Genomic DNA, 18,594 nt, shown 5'->3' with positions numbered 1-18,594 from the left:
CCATGCCTTATGACGGCACTGTTTATAACCGGCATATTCTGTGCATAACCAATTTCAATGAACGCACAGATGCTACAATCCACTGGTTTCGATTTTTTAAGAAATACAGAAATATGTATTGTGTGTGAGATGTTCATTATTTGCATCAGAAAAAAATCTTGTGCCTCTTTCATAACACACGACATTCCAATTCAAATCCACGGAAATAATAGATATTCAGTACAATAAAATAAAAGAGAAAAAACAGAAACCATGTTTCGACAATGTTAGTAAGCGATGAGCAATCATCACAGTGTTTATTCGTTTTCCTAAAAAACGGGATCTCAAACATTTTCCACTCGCGCCACCCATTTCCCTTATGAAGAGCCATTGGCCTACGCAAAGGGGGGATTTGGGGTTCTAACCCCCCCCCCCCCCCTAAGCCAAGATTATAGTGTTATTTTGCCGGAAAAAACGTAAAACCCCCAGAAGGAAAAACAAATTTGAACCCCCCTCCCCGAGAAAATTCTGCCGTACGCCTATGTGAAGAGCAGTTGTAAGCAAAGCATTTCTTTGAAAAACCTTTGTCAGGACCACTGCGAAGCTGCACCCCTGGCGAAGGTTGGCGCGCACAGTTTGAGAACCCCTGCTAATCCATCAACGTATTGACAAATCCAGGGCCGCCATTCGAGGGAGGGGAGCTTTTGAAAATACAATAAAAATGGTATATATACATACAACTATATATATATACAAAAATATATATATACTAGGGGCTCTGCGCCCCTGCAGCCTTTGGCGGCCAACCCCCCCCCCCCTTCTCATCACAACATGTCTTGTTTATTTCGTCCCACTTCATCAGCGTTATGGAAAGGGACATGTGAAAGCACCAGCTTACTGAAGAAGCGAATTTTACAATAATAAAACAACATAAAACAAATGTGATTCATCAAGTACCCCAAGAAAACTTGCCCATGGGGTCCCCAGACTCCAATTCGCTGAATTTTAGCGGGGCCCAGACAGGATTTATCTCGGGCTATCGATGTATTGCAAATTTCACAATGTTAAATGACAGAAAAGAATGAGATTCATCCAGGGCCCCCAAAATGAAACCTGTAAACATGGGGCCCCGACTTGGAAGCTTGTTGGTCATTCCCCGCTGCAAGTGCCATGAAAAATTTTCATTTGTATTCATTTTACCAACGAATAAAGTCCAAGGCCCCCAACCAATTACCTGGGACACCAGTTCGCATACTTTTAGTGGGGCCCCCAGATTGGCTTTATCTCGGGCTTTCGCTGTTGCAAATTCTAAAATGTTAAATAACAGAAAAAAATGAGATTCATCCAAGCCCCCAAAATGAAACGGTCCTCTGACTCGGAGCTTGTCATACATCCCCCCTGTGAGTGCTACGGCAAATGTTCATTTGTATTCATTTTACCAACGAATAAATTCCAGCCCCCCCCCCCCCTTCTCAGTTACCCGTGACCGAATTCGCAAATTTTATGGGGTCCCCAGACTGGATATATCTTGGGCTTCCCCTATCGCAAACTTTTCAATGTTAAAGCAGCAAGAAAACAACGAGATCCATCAAGGGCCCTGGAAATCAAACCTTTTAACTTCTCCATTAAGGTATACGTGCAATCCCACGGGTACCCCGACCCTGTGTGTTGGGAGCACTGGTGTTATATGTATATTATACCTCTCGACATGCCCCCCACAAGGGCAAGGCTGACAGGGGCCGGAACGATTCTTATCACTTTTTGATTTTTCACACTATAAATTAACCATAGAGGGCCCCTGAAAAGCTGGTTTGGGGGCTCGCCATCTATTCCAGTCTAGGCGCCCTGCTGTAGGATGTGGCAGCCTCTCCGTAAATGCACGTAACTTGGTCCCGATGGGTCAAATGGGTCCCGAATATGCTCGAGTTAAATGAATACTTGACCCAAAATCGTAACCGATTTCTGTAACAGAAAAACGTAACAGATTTCCGCCACTCAAAAAACGTCACCCACTTCCGTAACATAAAATCGTCACTAATTTCGGTTGCTTAGAAACAGGCACTTTTCGAGTTTGTGTTTTATATTATAGAGTAGATATACATACATTGAGTTCATGTGTGTTTTCTTTCTTTGCCTTCCCCCTACCCTGGAAAATGTTGAAATGACGTTCCTGGAAAAATCTCTACAAATTTTTTTGTTGAAATTCTAAGAACATGTTCAGTATTGAGTAGAAAATTAGTGTCGACCAGCAATTCTCAACCTTTTTTCTGAGTCACGGAACCCTTTTTAGTATATAATTTCTACGACGGAGCCCTGTACGCTACGTTTTTTTTTTTTTTTCATTTGGTCATAAAATTTACTGGTTCATTTTACTTTCATCGAGTGAACGCGGAGCCCCCTCAACCAGTGCACGTGGAGCACTGGTTGAGAACTGCTGGTATAGACAGTACATAGATAGTTTTCTTTGTAAAAGATTTTTGATGTCTTTGTGGGGGAAGAAATTATTTTTCCACCCCAGCGACTGCATAATGATTTATAGTGGTATATAACTTATGATCTTTTAGTGGTTTTCCAGTTTCCGACAAAAATTTGCCACCCTTTACATTTTGCAGCCCAGGACAAAGGCGTGGGCATGAAAAACATTGAGAGGGCTGGAAGTTGCCAGTCGTTCCGTGGTGAGCCTCGAGCCCGTATGTAGAAGGGTGCAGTGCCCCGCATTATTTATTCATTAATTGGGGAAGGGGGTTCTCAGCCCCCTAACACAAAAATTTATTGGGGGGTTGAAATAGCCCCCCCCCCCGCCATGTTCTGGTGCCTATGTCCCATGGCAGTACGTTTGTTATTAAAAACTATTCAGGGACAATTGAAAAGATGAAATTTAAGGGATGGAATTTGCGCCCCTTCTGATACTACGCCCGGGAAACCATACCCCCCCCCCCTGCCCCCTTCCTAGTTGCAGAACTGTTCGTTCGTCAGAAGGAAGTTCTCTTGCACATAGTGTAGTTTTCCATGCAAAAAGCGCAATGGGATGGGCGGAAATTTGCGAAATATCTATTTCGTAGTCCCAGTAAGATTTTGAAAAATATTCACGTCTAAAAAAATGACGGGGTAATTAATCCGTAAAATGCTACCACAACAATCGTCAAACTTTTAAATTAGGATAGATTGGGTTAAGCACAATGGGAATCGAAAGAAGAGAGAGCGCCAAAAGTGGAAAAACATCCGAAACACCCCCTCCAAACCAAATGGGTGATGATGATGATGATCCCCCCTCAGAAGTTCTCTTTTTTTTCCAAGAGAGTGAGGAGCAAAAAAAAAGGGGAGAAAACTGACCAATCCCCAAATAGCGTCTGATTTTACCTCGCGATGAAAACAAACCGGCTTGAAAGAGTCGCGTATCTCTTGAGCTGCCTCTTTCTCCTCCTCGTCTCGCTGCCCGAGTATGTGAGGCGCAGAACAAAACAGTGCATTTGTTTTCGCCGCTATTTCGTACTTCTCTGCTCACATCCCCAGTATGTGTTTGGCCTAAAAGTTCTTCAGAGTTGGGAAAATGCCCAAAATGGTCAAAAAACTGTCAAGCAACAATGACTTTCGAAATGTTTACTTTGGATGCCGTGGTTCCCAAACAATGCATTTCAGATGTGTTTATCTCTTTACAATGGTTTTTCACTTTAATGGTCCCATTATATGGAGCAAACCCAGTAGACTCAGGTGTTTCTGCTAGTGTTCAATATAAGTCAGCCCCAAAATATCTTGTGGTACTTCTGGCTGATTTTGCATTGCACCCTGGGATGAGAAGAACATCGTTTGAAAACCACTATTTTCCTGTATACCATCATTGATAACAAGGACTCCAGAAGCTGGGGGTCTCCCCCTCCAGTTAATTTTGAGAGGGGCTTAGTTCTCAAATTATTCATGAATATACAATGCGACCCCCCCCCCCATTTCTTGTGGTGATGTTTTATATCCCCTCAACATAAATTAGTTATGACACTGATGTGAATGTAGTTTTCAGTTTTTTCCATGAGCGGAAATATGGGATCATGAGTAGCATTTTCCCCTCCCAGTGTCAAAGTTGGAGTCGACTAATCTAATGTATATGTATATATATATATATATATATGAATTGACATCATCATGCCCCCCCCCCCAGACTTTCAAGTTTATCTCCGCCTGTTTTTCTAACATAGATGTCAACCCATCTCATTAGTATGAATGCAGAAAAAAAAAATTTTAATATGTTTATTGATTTTTCAGAGCGTCGTAAAATGAAGTATGGGGATTTAGATGGCTTAAGTGAAGGCACATTTATCAAACTGAATGGCACACCACAGTATACTGTGGATTGTTTCTCACAACCACAGATGATGGATAGCACAATGACAGAAAATTTTGATCATGTCACGAAAAATTCAAGAAAAAGAGAGGACTCAACTTACAGCAGCATGTCATCCAGCAGTCAAGGAAATGCTTCAGTTTCAAATTATGTAAGTACAATCAGTACATATTGACTCCCTTTGTGTGTGATTAATTCATATTTCATTTCAATATAGCAGCAAGAGATGCACTCCCCAAATTTCCTAATACTTCTACACATATGTGTTAATATATCTTTTTAAAAAAATGTCTTTATGTAATTTACATATTTATAAAATCATTTACAGATGGTGTAGCTATGTCAGCTATCAGAAACCCATCAATAAACACTTTTCTTTGAAAATGCTTGCAATAAAAATTTGCAAAAGATATTTGCATTTGCACATCCAAAATTTTGGATCCTTTCAAACTAAGCACAACTCAGGTCTATTTCCATGGGCAATTTACTACCTACTGAGTTGTACTGGAAGTGTAAGTGTGTGTACCTAACAGAGATGCTGCTGTACTCTAATTTACCAGGGTCGAGACCCAGGTTGTTGGCAAAATCTGGGGTTTTTTTGAGTGACAGTGGATCCTTCTCTAAACAAATTATAGTCCCCCCATCATTCACTGGTATCTCTGAATTTTTTCCAGCATGGCCCGGGTCTTAAATCACCTGCTCATACCTCTCCATTGAGACAGAGCGGCGGGCCATGTTCTGGGCAGGAGGAGGAGGTATCTCTGCGAATCAAATATATAATTCATTTCTAAAAGCATGTTGTATCCAAAGGTTCATTGAAAAAAAATATTAATTTACCAGCTTATAACTAGGTTCTTTTACTTTCATTGCCTACTCTATTAAAAATGCTTGCAAAGAAGCCTATTAACACTGAGAATTCAACAAATAGAATAAATCTAAAACAAATATACAGCCGATCCCACTTACAATGTTCCCATTTAGAACATTTTAGTATGACATTGTAGTGGTCCCAACTCTAAGTAATTCTCATTAAGATTCCCCCTCATTAAGATTTAAAGCGTTTTCTCGCTTACAATGTTTTTATGATGGTTTTTTGAAAAATGTTAAAAGTGGGATCCACCATAATTAAAAGTCAAGCACATACATGTAAACTGAAGAGCCAAAAAAAACTGGTACAGGCATGCGTATGCATAAAAAGAGATATGGAACCAATCAGAGTACGGTGCTGCAGTCGGCAACGCCTATATAACACAACAAGTGTCTGGCATAATTGTTAGATCGGTTACTGCTGCTACAATGGCAGGTTATCGAGATTTAAGTGAGTTTGAACGTGGTGTTATAGTCGGCGCACGAGAGATGGGACATAGCATCTCCGAGGTAGCGATGAAATTTGGATTTTCACGTACGACCATTTCACGAGTGTACCGTGAATATCGGGAATCCGGTAAAAAATTAAATCTACGACATCGCTGCGGCCGGAAGAAGATCACGCAAGAACGGGACCAACGAGGACTGACGAGAATCATTAAACGTGACAGACGTGCAACCCTTCCGCAAATTGCTGCAGATTTCAATGCTGGGCCATCAACAAGTGTCAGCGTGCGAACCATTCAACGAAACATCATCGATATGGGCTTTCGGAGCCGAAGGCCCACTCGTGTACCCTTGATGACTGCACGACACAAAGCTTTATGCCTCGCCTGGGCCCGACAACACGGACATTGGACTGTTGAGGACTGGAAACATGTTGCCTGGTCTGACGAGTCTCGGTTCCAATTGCTTTGAGCTGATGGACGTGTACGGGTATGGAGACAACCTCATGAATCCATGAATCCTATATGTCAACAGGGGACTGTTCAAGCTGGTGGAGGCTCTGTGATGGTATGGGGCGTGTGCAGTTGTCGTGATATGGGACCTCTGATACGACTCTGACAGGTCACAGGTACGTAAGCATCCTGTCTGATCACCTGCACCAATTCATGTCCATTTTGTATTCCGACGGACTTGGACAATTTCAGCAGGACAATGCGACACCCCACACGTTCAGAATTGCTACAAAGTGGCTCCAGGAACACTCTTCTGACTTTAGATACTTCCGCTGGCCACCAAAATCCCCAGACATGAACATTATTGAACATATCTGGGATGCCTTGCAACGTGCTGTTCAGAAGAGTTCTCCACCCCCTCTTACTCCTACGGATTTATGGACAGCCCTGCAGGATTCATGGTGTCAATTACCTCCAGCACTACTTCAGACATTAGTCGAGTCCATGCCACGTCGTGTTGCGGCACTTCTGCGTGCTCGCGGGGGCCCTACACGATATTAGGTAGGTGTACCAGTTTTTTTGGCTCTTCAGTGTATATATATTTATTAATAAATCAATTCATAAATTCCCTTGTGATTGATTCTCCCTTTCGTTATAAAAAACCTTAGCTATTTCAACAATATTTTGTGACTGAATTTAAAGCAAATGAGATTCTGACACTTATCTTCTGATTCCTTTATTCATATAAATCCTTGCGAAGTGATTTCCTGGTGGAACGATTTTCTTTTCCCTCCCCGATGGTTCACCACTCTGTTCTGCCACCATTTAATTGCCACATATTTTCACACCTGAATATGGGAACTATGTCAGATTTGTATTGGTGATACTTAATAGTGTGCTTGTGTGTGTGCCCAACAAGTTTTATGTCCAGTAGATGGTGCCATCTATCCAGGGCTGCAACTAGATACTTTCTCAAATGGGGCAAGCATGCATTTTGGCTCCCCTTGTAATGTAGAAGAAGCAGTTATAAAAGGTGAATTCGGCTCCCCCTCTAGTCCAGAGCCCAAGGCACCAAACCCACCTGCCCCCCCCCCCACAGTTATGGCCCTGCATCTATCCTCCAAATTGGTTATGCGTGGATTTGAAATTTAATGTATACATGTTTGTGTTGTAGGTCTGTGTAATCATCGTGGCAACTACAGCTTTTTTCAAAAGAAAAGCCAACTCAAAGTTGGAAAACCTTAGAAAATCATATTTTTAGCCAATTATCACTGTGCAATTGTGGGTTCCTGGCCTGAATTTTTACAAAAGGCAAAATCTGGTAGGTATGGGCCCATGCTCTCTTCCCAAGAAGATCAAAAGTTAAAAATATTTTTGTAGAAAATTAAAATATTGAGAGAAAAATTACATTCTTATACTATCTGTTAATTTAAAATTGTTTTTGAGTGTTAGCAACCCAAACTTTCTGTGAAGAATTAGATCCTTGTGCCCCCTCTAAAAGCCAATTCTGCATACACACCCGTGATTTTTGCGATGAGAAATGGTGACTACAGCATAGCAGCTAGATAACAAAACTATGGATATTCAAGGTAGAGTTTTACAGATTCAATTTTTTTCCTCAATGATCTCAGAATATTTCTTACAATTTGAACGGGCATTCCGAAAAATTCTTTATGATTTTTCAAAAAATGCACATTTGCAATCTTGTAGGCACAAGGTAAGTTTACACCGCATAGACGCTGTCTTTGAATGCTAGTAGATAACCATGAAAGTGCCATAATTTCCAGTATGCAACCACAGAGGAGTAGAAACCAAAATTTTAAAATTTGGTACATGGCCCCTCATTCAAGGACGCAACCAGATATCCTTCATCTTATTCTTCAACAACTGCCGTGTATATCAATACAATACAGTATAGTAAAATGCTTCATTTGTAGTTCAAAGTAGTAAAACTATTTTTTCAAGGTCGAAAGATCACGACAGACGGTAGAAAGTAGAAAAAGTTGGAGAGAGTTTTTCTTTCTACATTTTTTTTCTTGAAACTACTAGGAAAGATGCGTCCCAGGGGACACATAGACCAAATTTTTATGCATCCTCTTCCGAAATTCTGGATATTTGGTGTGCTATAGCATGTCATTGGCATTTCTGCCTAATAGTCTGAGTGTGTATCTAGTGTTGTGTCTGATTTTCAGTGCTGCCATCTATGTTTCAGAAGTGAAGTGAGTGAAGTGTAATGATTGAATATTTGTACTGTTTGTAGGCTTGTTGCTCTCTGTAGCGAGACTTTTTAACGGGAGATCAGCTCACATTTGCACCTCAAAGTTGGGAACCACAGAAAACCAACTTCAGCCGACCACGGCTGTAGTGACGGTGGAGCTCGAACTCTGATCCCCGTGATGTGAGTCCATCACTATGACCACCCAACCACCACAGCGGCGGATATATTACACTGCTCAACACTGATTTTTTTCTTCAAGATATTTCAAGGATTTTTGGTCACTGATTCCAAATCTGACATTGGTTTTGCCAGACTGGCTCCAGTTTTTGAGAAAGAGTGAAAATTAAATTTCATTGGTAATATCATAAGCAGCATACAAATCACATTGAAACTGTGCATTATAAATAAATGCAGTAAATCATTGGCAAAGATATTTCAGTGATTTTAGAGTCATTTTGAGGCACTGATTTCGAATCTAGAATTGGTTTTGCCTAGTTTGGCTCTAGTTTTCTGATATAATGCATACTCTCAACAATGTGATTTGTATGCTGCTTATGGTATTACAACTGAAATTTGATTTTCACATAATCTCAAAAACAAGAGCCAATCTGCCAAAACCAATGCCAGATTCAGAATCAACACTCTAAAATCATTTAAAAATCACAAATATATTTGAGAACATGATTTTTTTTATCAGTGTTATGCCCTGATGGGATTTTTGGGTAGGTTTGGTGATAAAATAAAAATGAAGATGTATGATCCCCTTACTATTCAATATTTGCACAGGGTGTTTGGTATTTTACTGGTGAACCATTGATCCTAGAGGCATATTTCTAATTAGAAAAAGTATCCAACTAATGTGTAGTACTCAAATATTTCATTCATGTTGCAAGGGGTTCAGGGCCTTAGCGTGCCTTCTTGGGGCCCCAGGGCAGACATTTTCTTGGGGCCCCAGGGCAGACATTTTCTTGGGGCCCCCTGAAAGGGTTATTCTCGAGAAAAGGAGGGGTTGCCCCCTCTCATTTTTCCAATGATTAAAGTATGGAATATACACACACTTTGGAAAATGAAAAATGTATTCTGAAATTTGATCCGAATAGGCCAAGTGACGGTTCCTCGGAAGCGGGGAGAGGGGTATGGGGGGTAATTACCCCTCAGACCAAAAATGAATTAATATCTATCTTACTAACTGGCTTAAGAAATAAAAAAGTTGAAATAAAAACAACTACACAACACTGGATTTTTTTACATTTTCTCATCCCCCGTTTTTCTCTCTGCTCTTGTTCTTCATGTTTGTGTTTGAGCTGATTATTATTTGAATATTGTTTGCTGAAATTTTACTTGTAAACATTATTTATTAATATTGGGGCTGGTTTGATTAATTGTGATCAAATGTTAATCCCAGTTAAAAATTTTAGTTTCGTTTATCGGCTCGATAAATCTGATTAAAATTTTTGTGAAACTTTTACTAAAAAGTTCATAAATTAATTTTATTTATACGACAAAACCAATTAAATCTCATATATAAATTATGTTTCTATATATACAGGGTGATTCAAAACTCAACGAACAAACTTTTAGGAGAGGTAGAAAACACAAAAACGAAACAGAATCACATAGGAATGTATGACCATAAACCCCAACTTGATTGACTGAAGGATAAACGAAGATGCAGAAATGACAAGCCAATAATGGGTGGAAAAACTCTTTATTTAGTGATACTTTGCATGAGGACAGTACGTGTACACGTTAAGTTTCACAACAAGTGCTCAAAGTTCTTATCATTCACAGTTATGCATGCTTCAAAATGGTGATGCATTGATTGTCGAACCCTTTCAAAAATACCCGGCATTTTGCAGACGTTTGCAGCTACGACTGAAATTCTTGAGACGAGGTCAGTGTCAGAGTGAATGGGCATCTCATAGACCATGGCTTTCAGGGTCCTCCACAAAATAAATCCAGGCTAGATAAATCGGGTGATCGTGGTAGCCATGGGACGGGTTCACCATGCCCAATCCATCGAGGCGTAAACGTACTCTTCAAGTAATCATGTATGACATGGAAAAAATGTGCTGGAACCACATTGCACGCCAAACAAACACAAGAACAATGCAGAGTAATTCCAGCAGTACCTCCTCCACTTTTTGCACCCATTATTGGCTTGTCATTTCTACATCTTCATTTATCCTCCAGCTGATCGGGTTGGGGTTTCCGGTCTGTGATTCTGTTTTGTTTTTGTTTTCTTTCTATCTCCCCTATAAGTTTGTACGCTGAGTTTTGAATCAGCCTGTGTAAAATTTCAGATAAGTGACCATGTTTAAATATATTTGAATCAATATTTTGATCAAATTTTTAGGCATGTGGATTCATTGAAAATTGGTGATGATTTCAGTTTCAAATTGAGTTTGATGGAAATTTAAGAAAGCAAGAGACCAAAATTTATTTTCCCCATTGTAGATGTTGCCCCCACAAGGGCGGGGCTGACAGAGCTCCAGCCCTGGGATCCTAGGCAATTCTCATTATTTTTTGTTTCTTCACGCTATGAATTCAGTATAGAAGGGCCCATGAAATGTCTGATCTGGGGCCCTGATCTAATATATGGGGGGGCATGACTGTAAATAGCTGTTTTCATATTTGAGAAGAATCAGTCCCCCAGTATCATTTGAAAGCAGTTTCTAGGAAAACAAGTACAGTAGTCACTCAATAATCTGGAAATGCATTAGTCCGGCCGTCCAGTAATCCGGCTTTTTTAGGCGAGTTTTCTTCGAGCATTTGAGAAAAAACATGTCATTGCACAGAAGTTTATATTATTTAAAAATAGGCTTTTTCAATTAACTTCCACTAATCAGGTGTTTTCTGTAATCTGGCACATTCCCTGGTCGGATATGTGCCAGATTAGGGATAGTCTGCTGCGTAATAGGATGAAGATTGACAATAGTTTCGAAATCAGTGACTAACCTAAAACAATTGATTTTCTAAAGCAACAACGATATTCAAGTGAAGAAATTCAAAGATTTAACAAATATACTCAGCATATTTAATTGTTGCTTCCATTGGCAGCCTTAATTTCTTAATCCATTCCTATATTTATTTACATTTAGCAAATAGGTGGGCAAAATGAGTAAAATATATTTTTATAGCGATGAGATATTTTATCGCTTGTGGTAAATCATATTTACCTGGGCGTGGTAAATAACTGATATTTTCATAGCATCAATTAACATTACATATATGGTTACTAATACACTTGTTATACTGTATATCGTCCTTTGTTCAAGCAACAGTCACTAAGTCTATAAATCTTTTTTGACAGACTACTGCAGCAATGGATTAGAATTTCAAATAAATAATTATTTCATCATATGAACAGTTACAAAGCATGAGCCAATTATCTAAACATCAGTAAATGTACTGTAAGAGTTATAAATCTTTAAAATAATTTCTTCTATTTTCCATAACGACTCAAAAATTTAAATTGATGTAAATCTCAAAACTGGACTTGGTGATTTCTGCTTGAACGCAGATGATATGGTTTGCATTTGAAAATATTTGATTAATCAGTTGATTAATCAATTGAAATTTCTTATATACCAGTTAAACATTTTTGGTTAACCAGTTAAAAATTTAATCAATTCCCAGGACATGCGAGTTCTGATTATAAAAATTTCAAATATAATTTTCTTGCTTCCATTCATGAGCAGTCTTAGGGATGGTAGAAAATCCCTGCCTAAAATTTCAAAATTAATCTGATTTTCAAAAATGTTAAGAAAAATTGAGACAAGTATGAAAGAAAAAGGAACAATTATTATTATTTATAATGTTATAAACAAAATATCAGAATTTTGAATTGATTGGACTAGATTTATTATATGAAACATAGAATCCAAAATAAATATATTTTTTTTAGAATTTTTTGACACACAAACATACAAAATGGGGGGAATAAAACATTAATAGGGAAAAACAAACACAGAGGGGGAGAAAATCAATGCAAATATCCAGAATAGACACAAGAGATCTATATGTGATCTGTCCAGGGTCGAACTACAAATAATTTCAACGTTGGCAAACACATGCTAGTAAAACACAATATTCAACATTATAAATATACATAAATGATACAAGCAGGGTTGGCAAGGTTTTGGACAGTACAGTAAAAACCACGGTATTTACCATGGTTTTTACCGTACTGTCCACAACTGTCCTAATCTGTCCAAAACCTCATATTTATAACTATAAGTGAAAAACTTTGCAATTCGATGAAGAGGTAACTTCTATAATCAAATAATAAACTTTATATTATATAAATTGTATATTATTAAAATTACATTAAATATAATAAAATTTTGAAATTCAAAACAGTATGTGCAAAGGGTTATATGACCGATACCAGGTTATCAAACAATTGAGAACTGAACTGTCTTGAGGTTAAATATTAGATTTATGGACACATGAAAGATACAAGAATGGGATAGAAATTTGTCACATGAAAATTAGAAAAAAGTAAAAGATATGACTTCAGAATGTGTGTGTGTGAAATTAAACTTACATAATAATCGAACATTAATAATCAAGTGCAGCTGCACCTTTTAACATTTGATAACACATAACTAATTTAACTGCCTTATCTGTGCCAAGATGATTTCTAAGATAACAAAATTTGAAAATATTCTTTCAATTGATGCATAACTTGGGGGACACGAAAATAAAAAAACGTGTTAAAAACAGTCTTTTGATAAGCCTTCTTCCAGTGTTTTTCTTATTGCTGTCCCCCATGTGATAGAATTGTAAATATAGCTTGATTTGTGAAATTGTATTCTGTTAGTCATGTGTAAGTGCTACATAGTGGCCTCATTTTCTTCTGATATTTTCCTTTATTTATATAATTAGTTTTTGAAAATTGAGAATGTAAAATAGAAAGTTCACTCTCTCTTGAAAATTTAAAGAAAAAGTTTGAAAAGTCAAAATAGAACAATTTGCATTAAATAAACACTACACCATTGATATATATTCACATCATTATATGGGTATCTAATAAAACATAATACAGTATTTATGTTTAGTTTCACAATAATGCAATGACTGTGACGATGCATATTTGGTACCTTCAATACAATACATTTTTTAAAGATAAATGTTTGGACAGATTCGGCAGGGGTTTGGACAAGCACTGTCCTAAATACAGTACCTGCTTCATAATCATACATGAAAAATAAGATGTGAAGTAGAAATAACATGTTCAACAAGCTAAAAAATTAAAAACAGTGTTTATTTAAACAGTAATATGAGTGATATTAATTTACTATCAGATTTCCAGCTTAAAACCATAAATTTGGTGAAACAATTAACTTAGAAAAGAAACCAAATGACACCTTTTTGAAAAACTAACTAAATCAAATTATTTTTGATTTAGTTATTTTTATTTTCTGCTAGTATTTTTTTTAAATATGTTAGTATCGTGGAAAAAAACCAAAGGTTTCCACATAACATTTTGAAACTTGGAGGTTTTGGACAGTTTCAGACAGTTTTTCCCACATGTCCTGTCCAAAACTACAAGGTATGGTCATTTTTATCCAATGGTGTTTCTTTCTCTTTTTTTTACATAGAATTGAAGCATAGAAGCATAAGAGAGACAAAATAAACTTGGTTAAACACTGGCATGTATTGGTGTTTCTTTAGGTGGTTTCTTATTTCTGTATTTGGAGCTTTAGTAAAAATTTTAGCAACTGTATTATAAGGAGTTATATCTATCTATAAGCAATTTTTTGAAGTGGTCTTTCGAATTTTATATTTTGCTTGGTTTTTTTATGCTAGGGATCATGACACCCCTTAACTTCAACTGCTGAAATACACGAGTGTTTCTGAACCTTTCTGGAAACAAGGACCAGTAAAATGTCTCTGAAACAATTTGACGGACCCCGCTTGTGTCCTGTATTATGGGACATACCTGTAATTTTCATTCTGATTTTTTTATACAATTGCTCCATTTTTTCAACAACACTTATATGAATTTGTAATAATCGCTAGTCGTAATACACACACACACACAGCGTTTTCATAATATAATATATATTATGATAATTATGGCAAAAATGATATTCATCTCTCATGTTTGTCAGGTTTAACGTTTTTTCACAATTTTTCAGCAATTTTAATTGTGATCGGTGATTTTTCCTACTTTTGGCAATGCTTTTTGATGAAAATTGGCAATGTCCCATATTTTATGAATTGTTATTTAAGATCCCAGTTTGCCGTATTTCTCTTATTGAAATATGGTCATCAGATCATTTTAATATTTTTTCGTGAAATACTGTAAATTTTTGTTCATATGTAGAAGCCCTTTATTTCCACACCCTTCAGCAATTATAGCAATAATTGACAAATTGCATTTAAAGCAAAAAAAAAAAGGCATTTTTTGCAAAATTTAGTGATAACCCATATTTAAGATGACAATTCCCTGCATTCTCCTCGATGATGTATGGTGAACCTAAGTATGAAGGTATAATTTTATTTGAACCCATATTACTAATATCAATTGCAGTGGGTGAATGATTTTATCAAGTCTGCCTGTAGACCACCTACACCATCATTGCAGAATACCTCTGGTCCGCAGACCATAGGTTGAGAAACGCTAAAATATGTCAATGAGTTTTGATAAGATGAACCAGCATCTCCCTCAAGTCAATTTTTCATCGCTGAATGAAACAAAACAAAAATTTAAATTTTGGTCTGTTTTTGAAAAAAATAAAATAAATTTGCAGCATGAAATAATTCATTTTTACCAAGTTAAGAGTTCACTATATCATTTTAAATATATTTTTTTTTTATTGTTTTTTTTGAATGACACAATTATATTATACAGTGTAGGCCTATTTGCTTTAGTGGTTCAGCTCATGAATGCTAGCTTACCAGTAAAAATAGTTTCAACACATGATTTTATCATGTGTCATTTTTATTCCACACACAGCATGAATATATCCTGCATATATATATATATATATATTTTTTTTTTTTTTTTTTGAGAAATTTTTCTGCGTACTTTATAGGGCCTTAATGACTATAATACAGTGAAATCTTGATATAATGATGTTCTGCAGAATAAGAAAAATATTGTTGTTGAGGGATTATTGTTATATCAGGTATCGTTGTAGCGAGGTTTCACTGTAAATTTATAATTATGATTTATAACTATAATAAATAATATCCATGAAAAAATATAAAATATTTTTTTTCTTACCGGATTTTTTGTTGTTATTTTTACCTATGAATTTTGTAGTTTCGACTGCTGGCTGAAATAACCATGCTGTTAAGGGTACTGAACTAATTGTTTCAGAATCTTTTTTCTCTTCTCACTGCACTTTTGCGCACCACTTTTGTGTGTTCTGTTCATGAATATCAAGTAGAAATAACAAAGATTTGTCAGCTTCACTGGTGTATACATATTGCTTTCTAATTTTGACTCTGTTCATCACGATTGGGAAAATGAAAGCGAATGTATAAAAGTGGGAAAAAAAAGTTGATTGGCTCAAAAAAAAAGAGGGCGACTAACCAAATGATGGTATATGCTGTTGTGTTTCAAGAAAGAAAAAAATTGCTCCATTCCATCATTTTGTATGCTTCAACCCCCAAGGCTGAGGTCTCCAGAAATTACTTCTTTCTAACACATACACAACAGGTACAGCAGCGGTGACTCCTTAAACTGCATTCACGTGAAGAGAACCTATTTTTCAGTCTCAATTCCCACTCTATAATAAAATCTCAAAGATGCAGCAAGTTCAAAGCGGAAGTTCAAAGATGTAGCATAAAGCATAAAAAAAGGGATATTGAGTAGAAACTGTCTGGTTGTGACTGATGTGTCCCTCGGGTTATGAAATCTGTTAGGCAGTATGTAAGCCATTGATGACTATCTTTATGCTACAATGTCTTGAACGCCACCCCAGTGGCCTGTCCAGTGTAAAAGAATGTTTAAAACCGATTAGTATGCAATGCCCAGGTGGTTTCCAAACAGGCAAAAAAAAAAGTCTGAAGAACCGAAAGCTATAACTTCCTCTGTTGGGGTGTGAATTGACTTTGTGTTAATTGTTGTTTTTTTTTAACAGAAAAAAGCTAAACACACAATCGTGAATGAAAGTCTTCCTTGCAGATTATTTCACACAACAAACTATCAAAATTTCCAAAAAAATATGCGAAAGAAGTACATTTTATTTTGGGGGCCCCCATTTGGCTCGGGGCCCAAAGGCATTGCCCCAGTTGCCCAGCCTAGTTACGGCCCTGAAGGGGTTGTATAGTTATTAAAATAAAAATGCTAACTTATTATGCAGACACTCTGCATTCAAGAACCCAATTAGAGGAAGTTGTTGACCTGTCTGTCCTGATGCCAACTAAAAAAAAATCTAAATTTCTGAGAGGGTTGTAGTGATTTAAATCACATGATTTTTTTAAAAAAATCTGATTTAAACTGCATGATTTCTTTCAAAAACATGATTTAAACAGCATGTTTTTTTAAAAAACCTGATTTAAACTGCATGATTTTTTTAATATTAATCACGTTTTTTTAAAAACCTGATTTAAACTGCATGATTTTTTTTTATATTAATCACGTTTTTTTAAAAACCTGATTTAAACTGCATGATTTTTTTTATATTAATCACGTTTTTTAAAAAAGACTATTTAAACTGTGATTTTTAAAAAATCTGATTTAAACACTACATGATTTAAGCAAAAAAATCACTGATTCAAATCATGGATTTTAATGTTCCTGAAGCACATTTAAATATACATCTTTGTAGTACAAAGGTGAAAGTGGAAAAAAAGAGATGCTACTTAGGTGGAGAGTCAGACCTGGTAGGTGCAATAAATTTGAATTGTTTTCAAAATGGAGGATTATATATAGAAAGGCACTCGTACAAATTTTTACAGTTGCCTCATCAGCTTCAGTAGAAAGAGTATTTTCTACATATGGCTTGTGTGGTACAATCAGCTTTAAGAAACAGATTGGGGAATGAAAAAGCAGCTAAGCGTGTTTCTTTTCAAAAGACTCGATAAAGCGGAAATTTTATACTATTTTTCCTTCTATGCATATGAATAAATGTTTATTTAATGTATGACTATGTACAAGGCATCCATAATTAAAAGACCCTATTTTAAAGTAGTCTACAGGCAAAACCAGTCATCAGAAAATTGTGAAATTTTGTTTAGGACTTCATGTAGTGATGGGAATTTGTTTTGGGGGAAAAATTAGTTACATGTATTGCCACCAGAGGGCATTTTATTAAGAAATGACAATTTTGGCAAACGTTTACAATTTTAACAATTGTTAAACACTTGTACAATTGTTACTGCAACAAAACTGTTCCACATGATGTCCATCATTTTCAGATACCATGTGAAATCCAAGATGGTATGTTCCTCAACTGACCAAAGTGTGTGCAGAGAAGTGTTCAGCACGTGGCGTGAAATACTGCCTTTAAGGTCAGGTAAAGTTCTCGGATTGTCATGACTTACCATATGTTTCAAATGCCCCCAAAGTAAAAAATTGCATGTATCAAGGATCGCACGCGGGGAGGCCATAGATTACGAAAGTGCTGGCTAATGACATGTTCTTCTGTAGAATGTATTTTAAGAAAATTCTTAACGTACACTGCAATGTGTGGAGGAGCTTTGCTTTGCATAAAGATTGGGTCTGCAAGACAGTGACATGCTTGCAGAGCTGGAAAAATTTCGTTCTGTTACAGCAATGCATATCGCTTCCCGGTGATCGAACATGTCACAGGAAATGTAGAATGTAACTCCTCATGAAAGTAGGGACCAAGAATAAATGATGCAGTAAATCCACACCATACCATCACTTTTGGTGAATGCAACGGAACCTCTAAGACAGCATGCAGATTTTCTGGTTTCCAAATTCAGCAGTTGTGAGTACTGACTGCACCATCCAAGTGAAAATGAGCTTCATCTGTCCAGACGATATTCCAAGGTCATTCTAAATTGACTTCAATGCGAGCTAGAAACTGCAGTGAGAACCGGAGGCGAGCATCATAATCCTGTGGAAACAACCGCTGCATGAGTGAAAGTTTTACGGATAATATCGGAGGATATTCTGCATGATCTTATGAACAGTTGAACGTGGCCTATACAATGCCTGTGTTACACGCCTGACACTACCACAAGAATTCGAAGCTCTGTCCTCTTCCACCTGAAGCAAAACCTACTGTACTGCGTTTATAGAAATGGGTTTTCTTCCTCTTCCAGGACGAACAATCAACAATCCTGTGGTTTCGTTATCATACTCCGAA

The 18,594-nt window shown here is 36.9% G+C and overlaps 1 protein-coding gene across 1 annotated transcript in view; it reads left to right on the top strand.

The window, feature by feature from the left end:
- Positions 1-18,594, top strand: part of LOC149080271 (synaptotagmin-5-like) — a 59,964-nt gene that overhangs the window by 21,098 nt on the left and 20,272 nt on the right. The window contains exon 3 of the mRNA XM_089239393.1: positions 4,237-4,466. Within this exon, the coding sequence (XP_089095519.1) occupies positions 4,237-4,466 (230 nt within the window). The remainder of the gene's footprint in view (positions 1-4,236; positions 4,467-18,594) is intronic.

Source organism: Pholcus phalangioides, unplaced genomic scaffold, assembly GCF_987345545.1.
Source record: "Pholcus phalangioides strain wild (caught in Gottingen) unplaced genomic scaffold, Ppha-v1.0 ptg000011l_1, whole genome shotgun sequence".
Lineage (NCBI taxonomy): Eukaryota > Metazoa > Arthropoda > Arachnida > Araneae > Pholcidae > Pholcus > Pholcus phalangioides.
The sequence above is the reverse complement of the archived record's forward strand: the minus strand, read 5'-3'. Positions and strand labels throughout refer to the sequence as shown.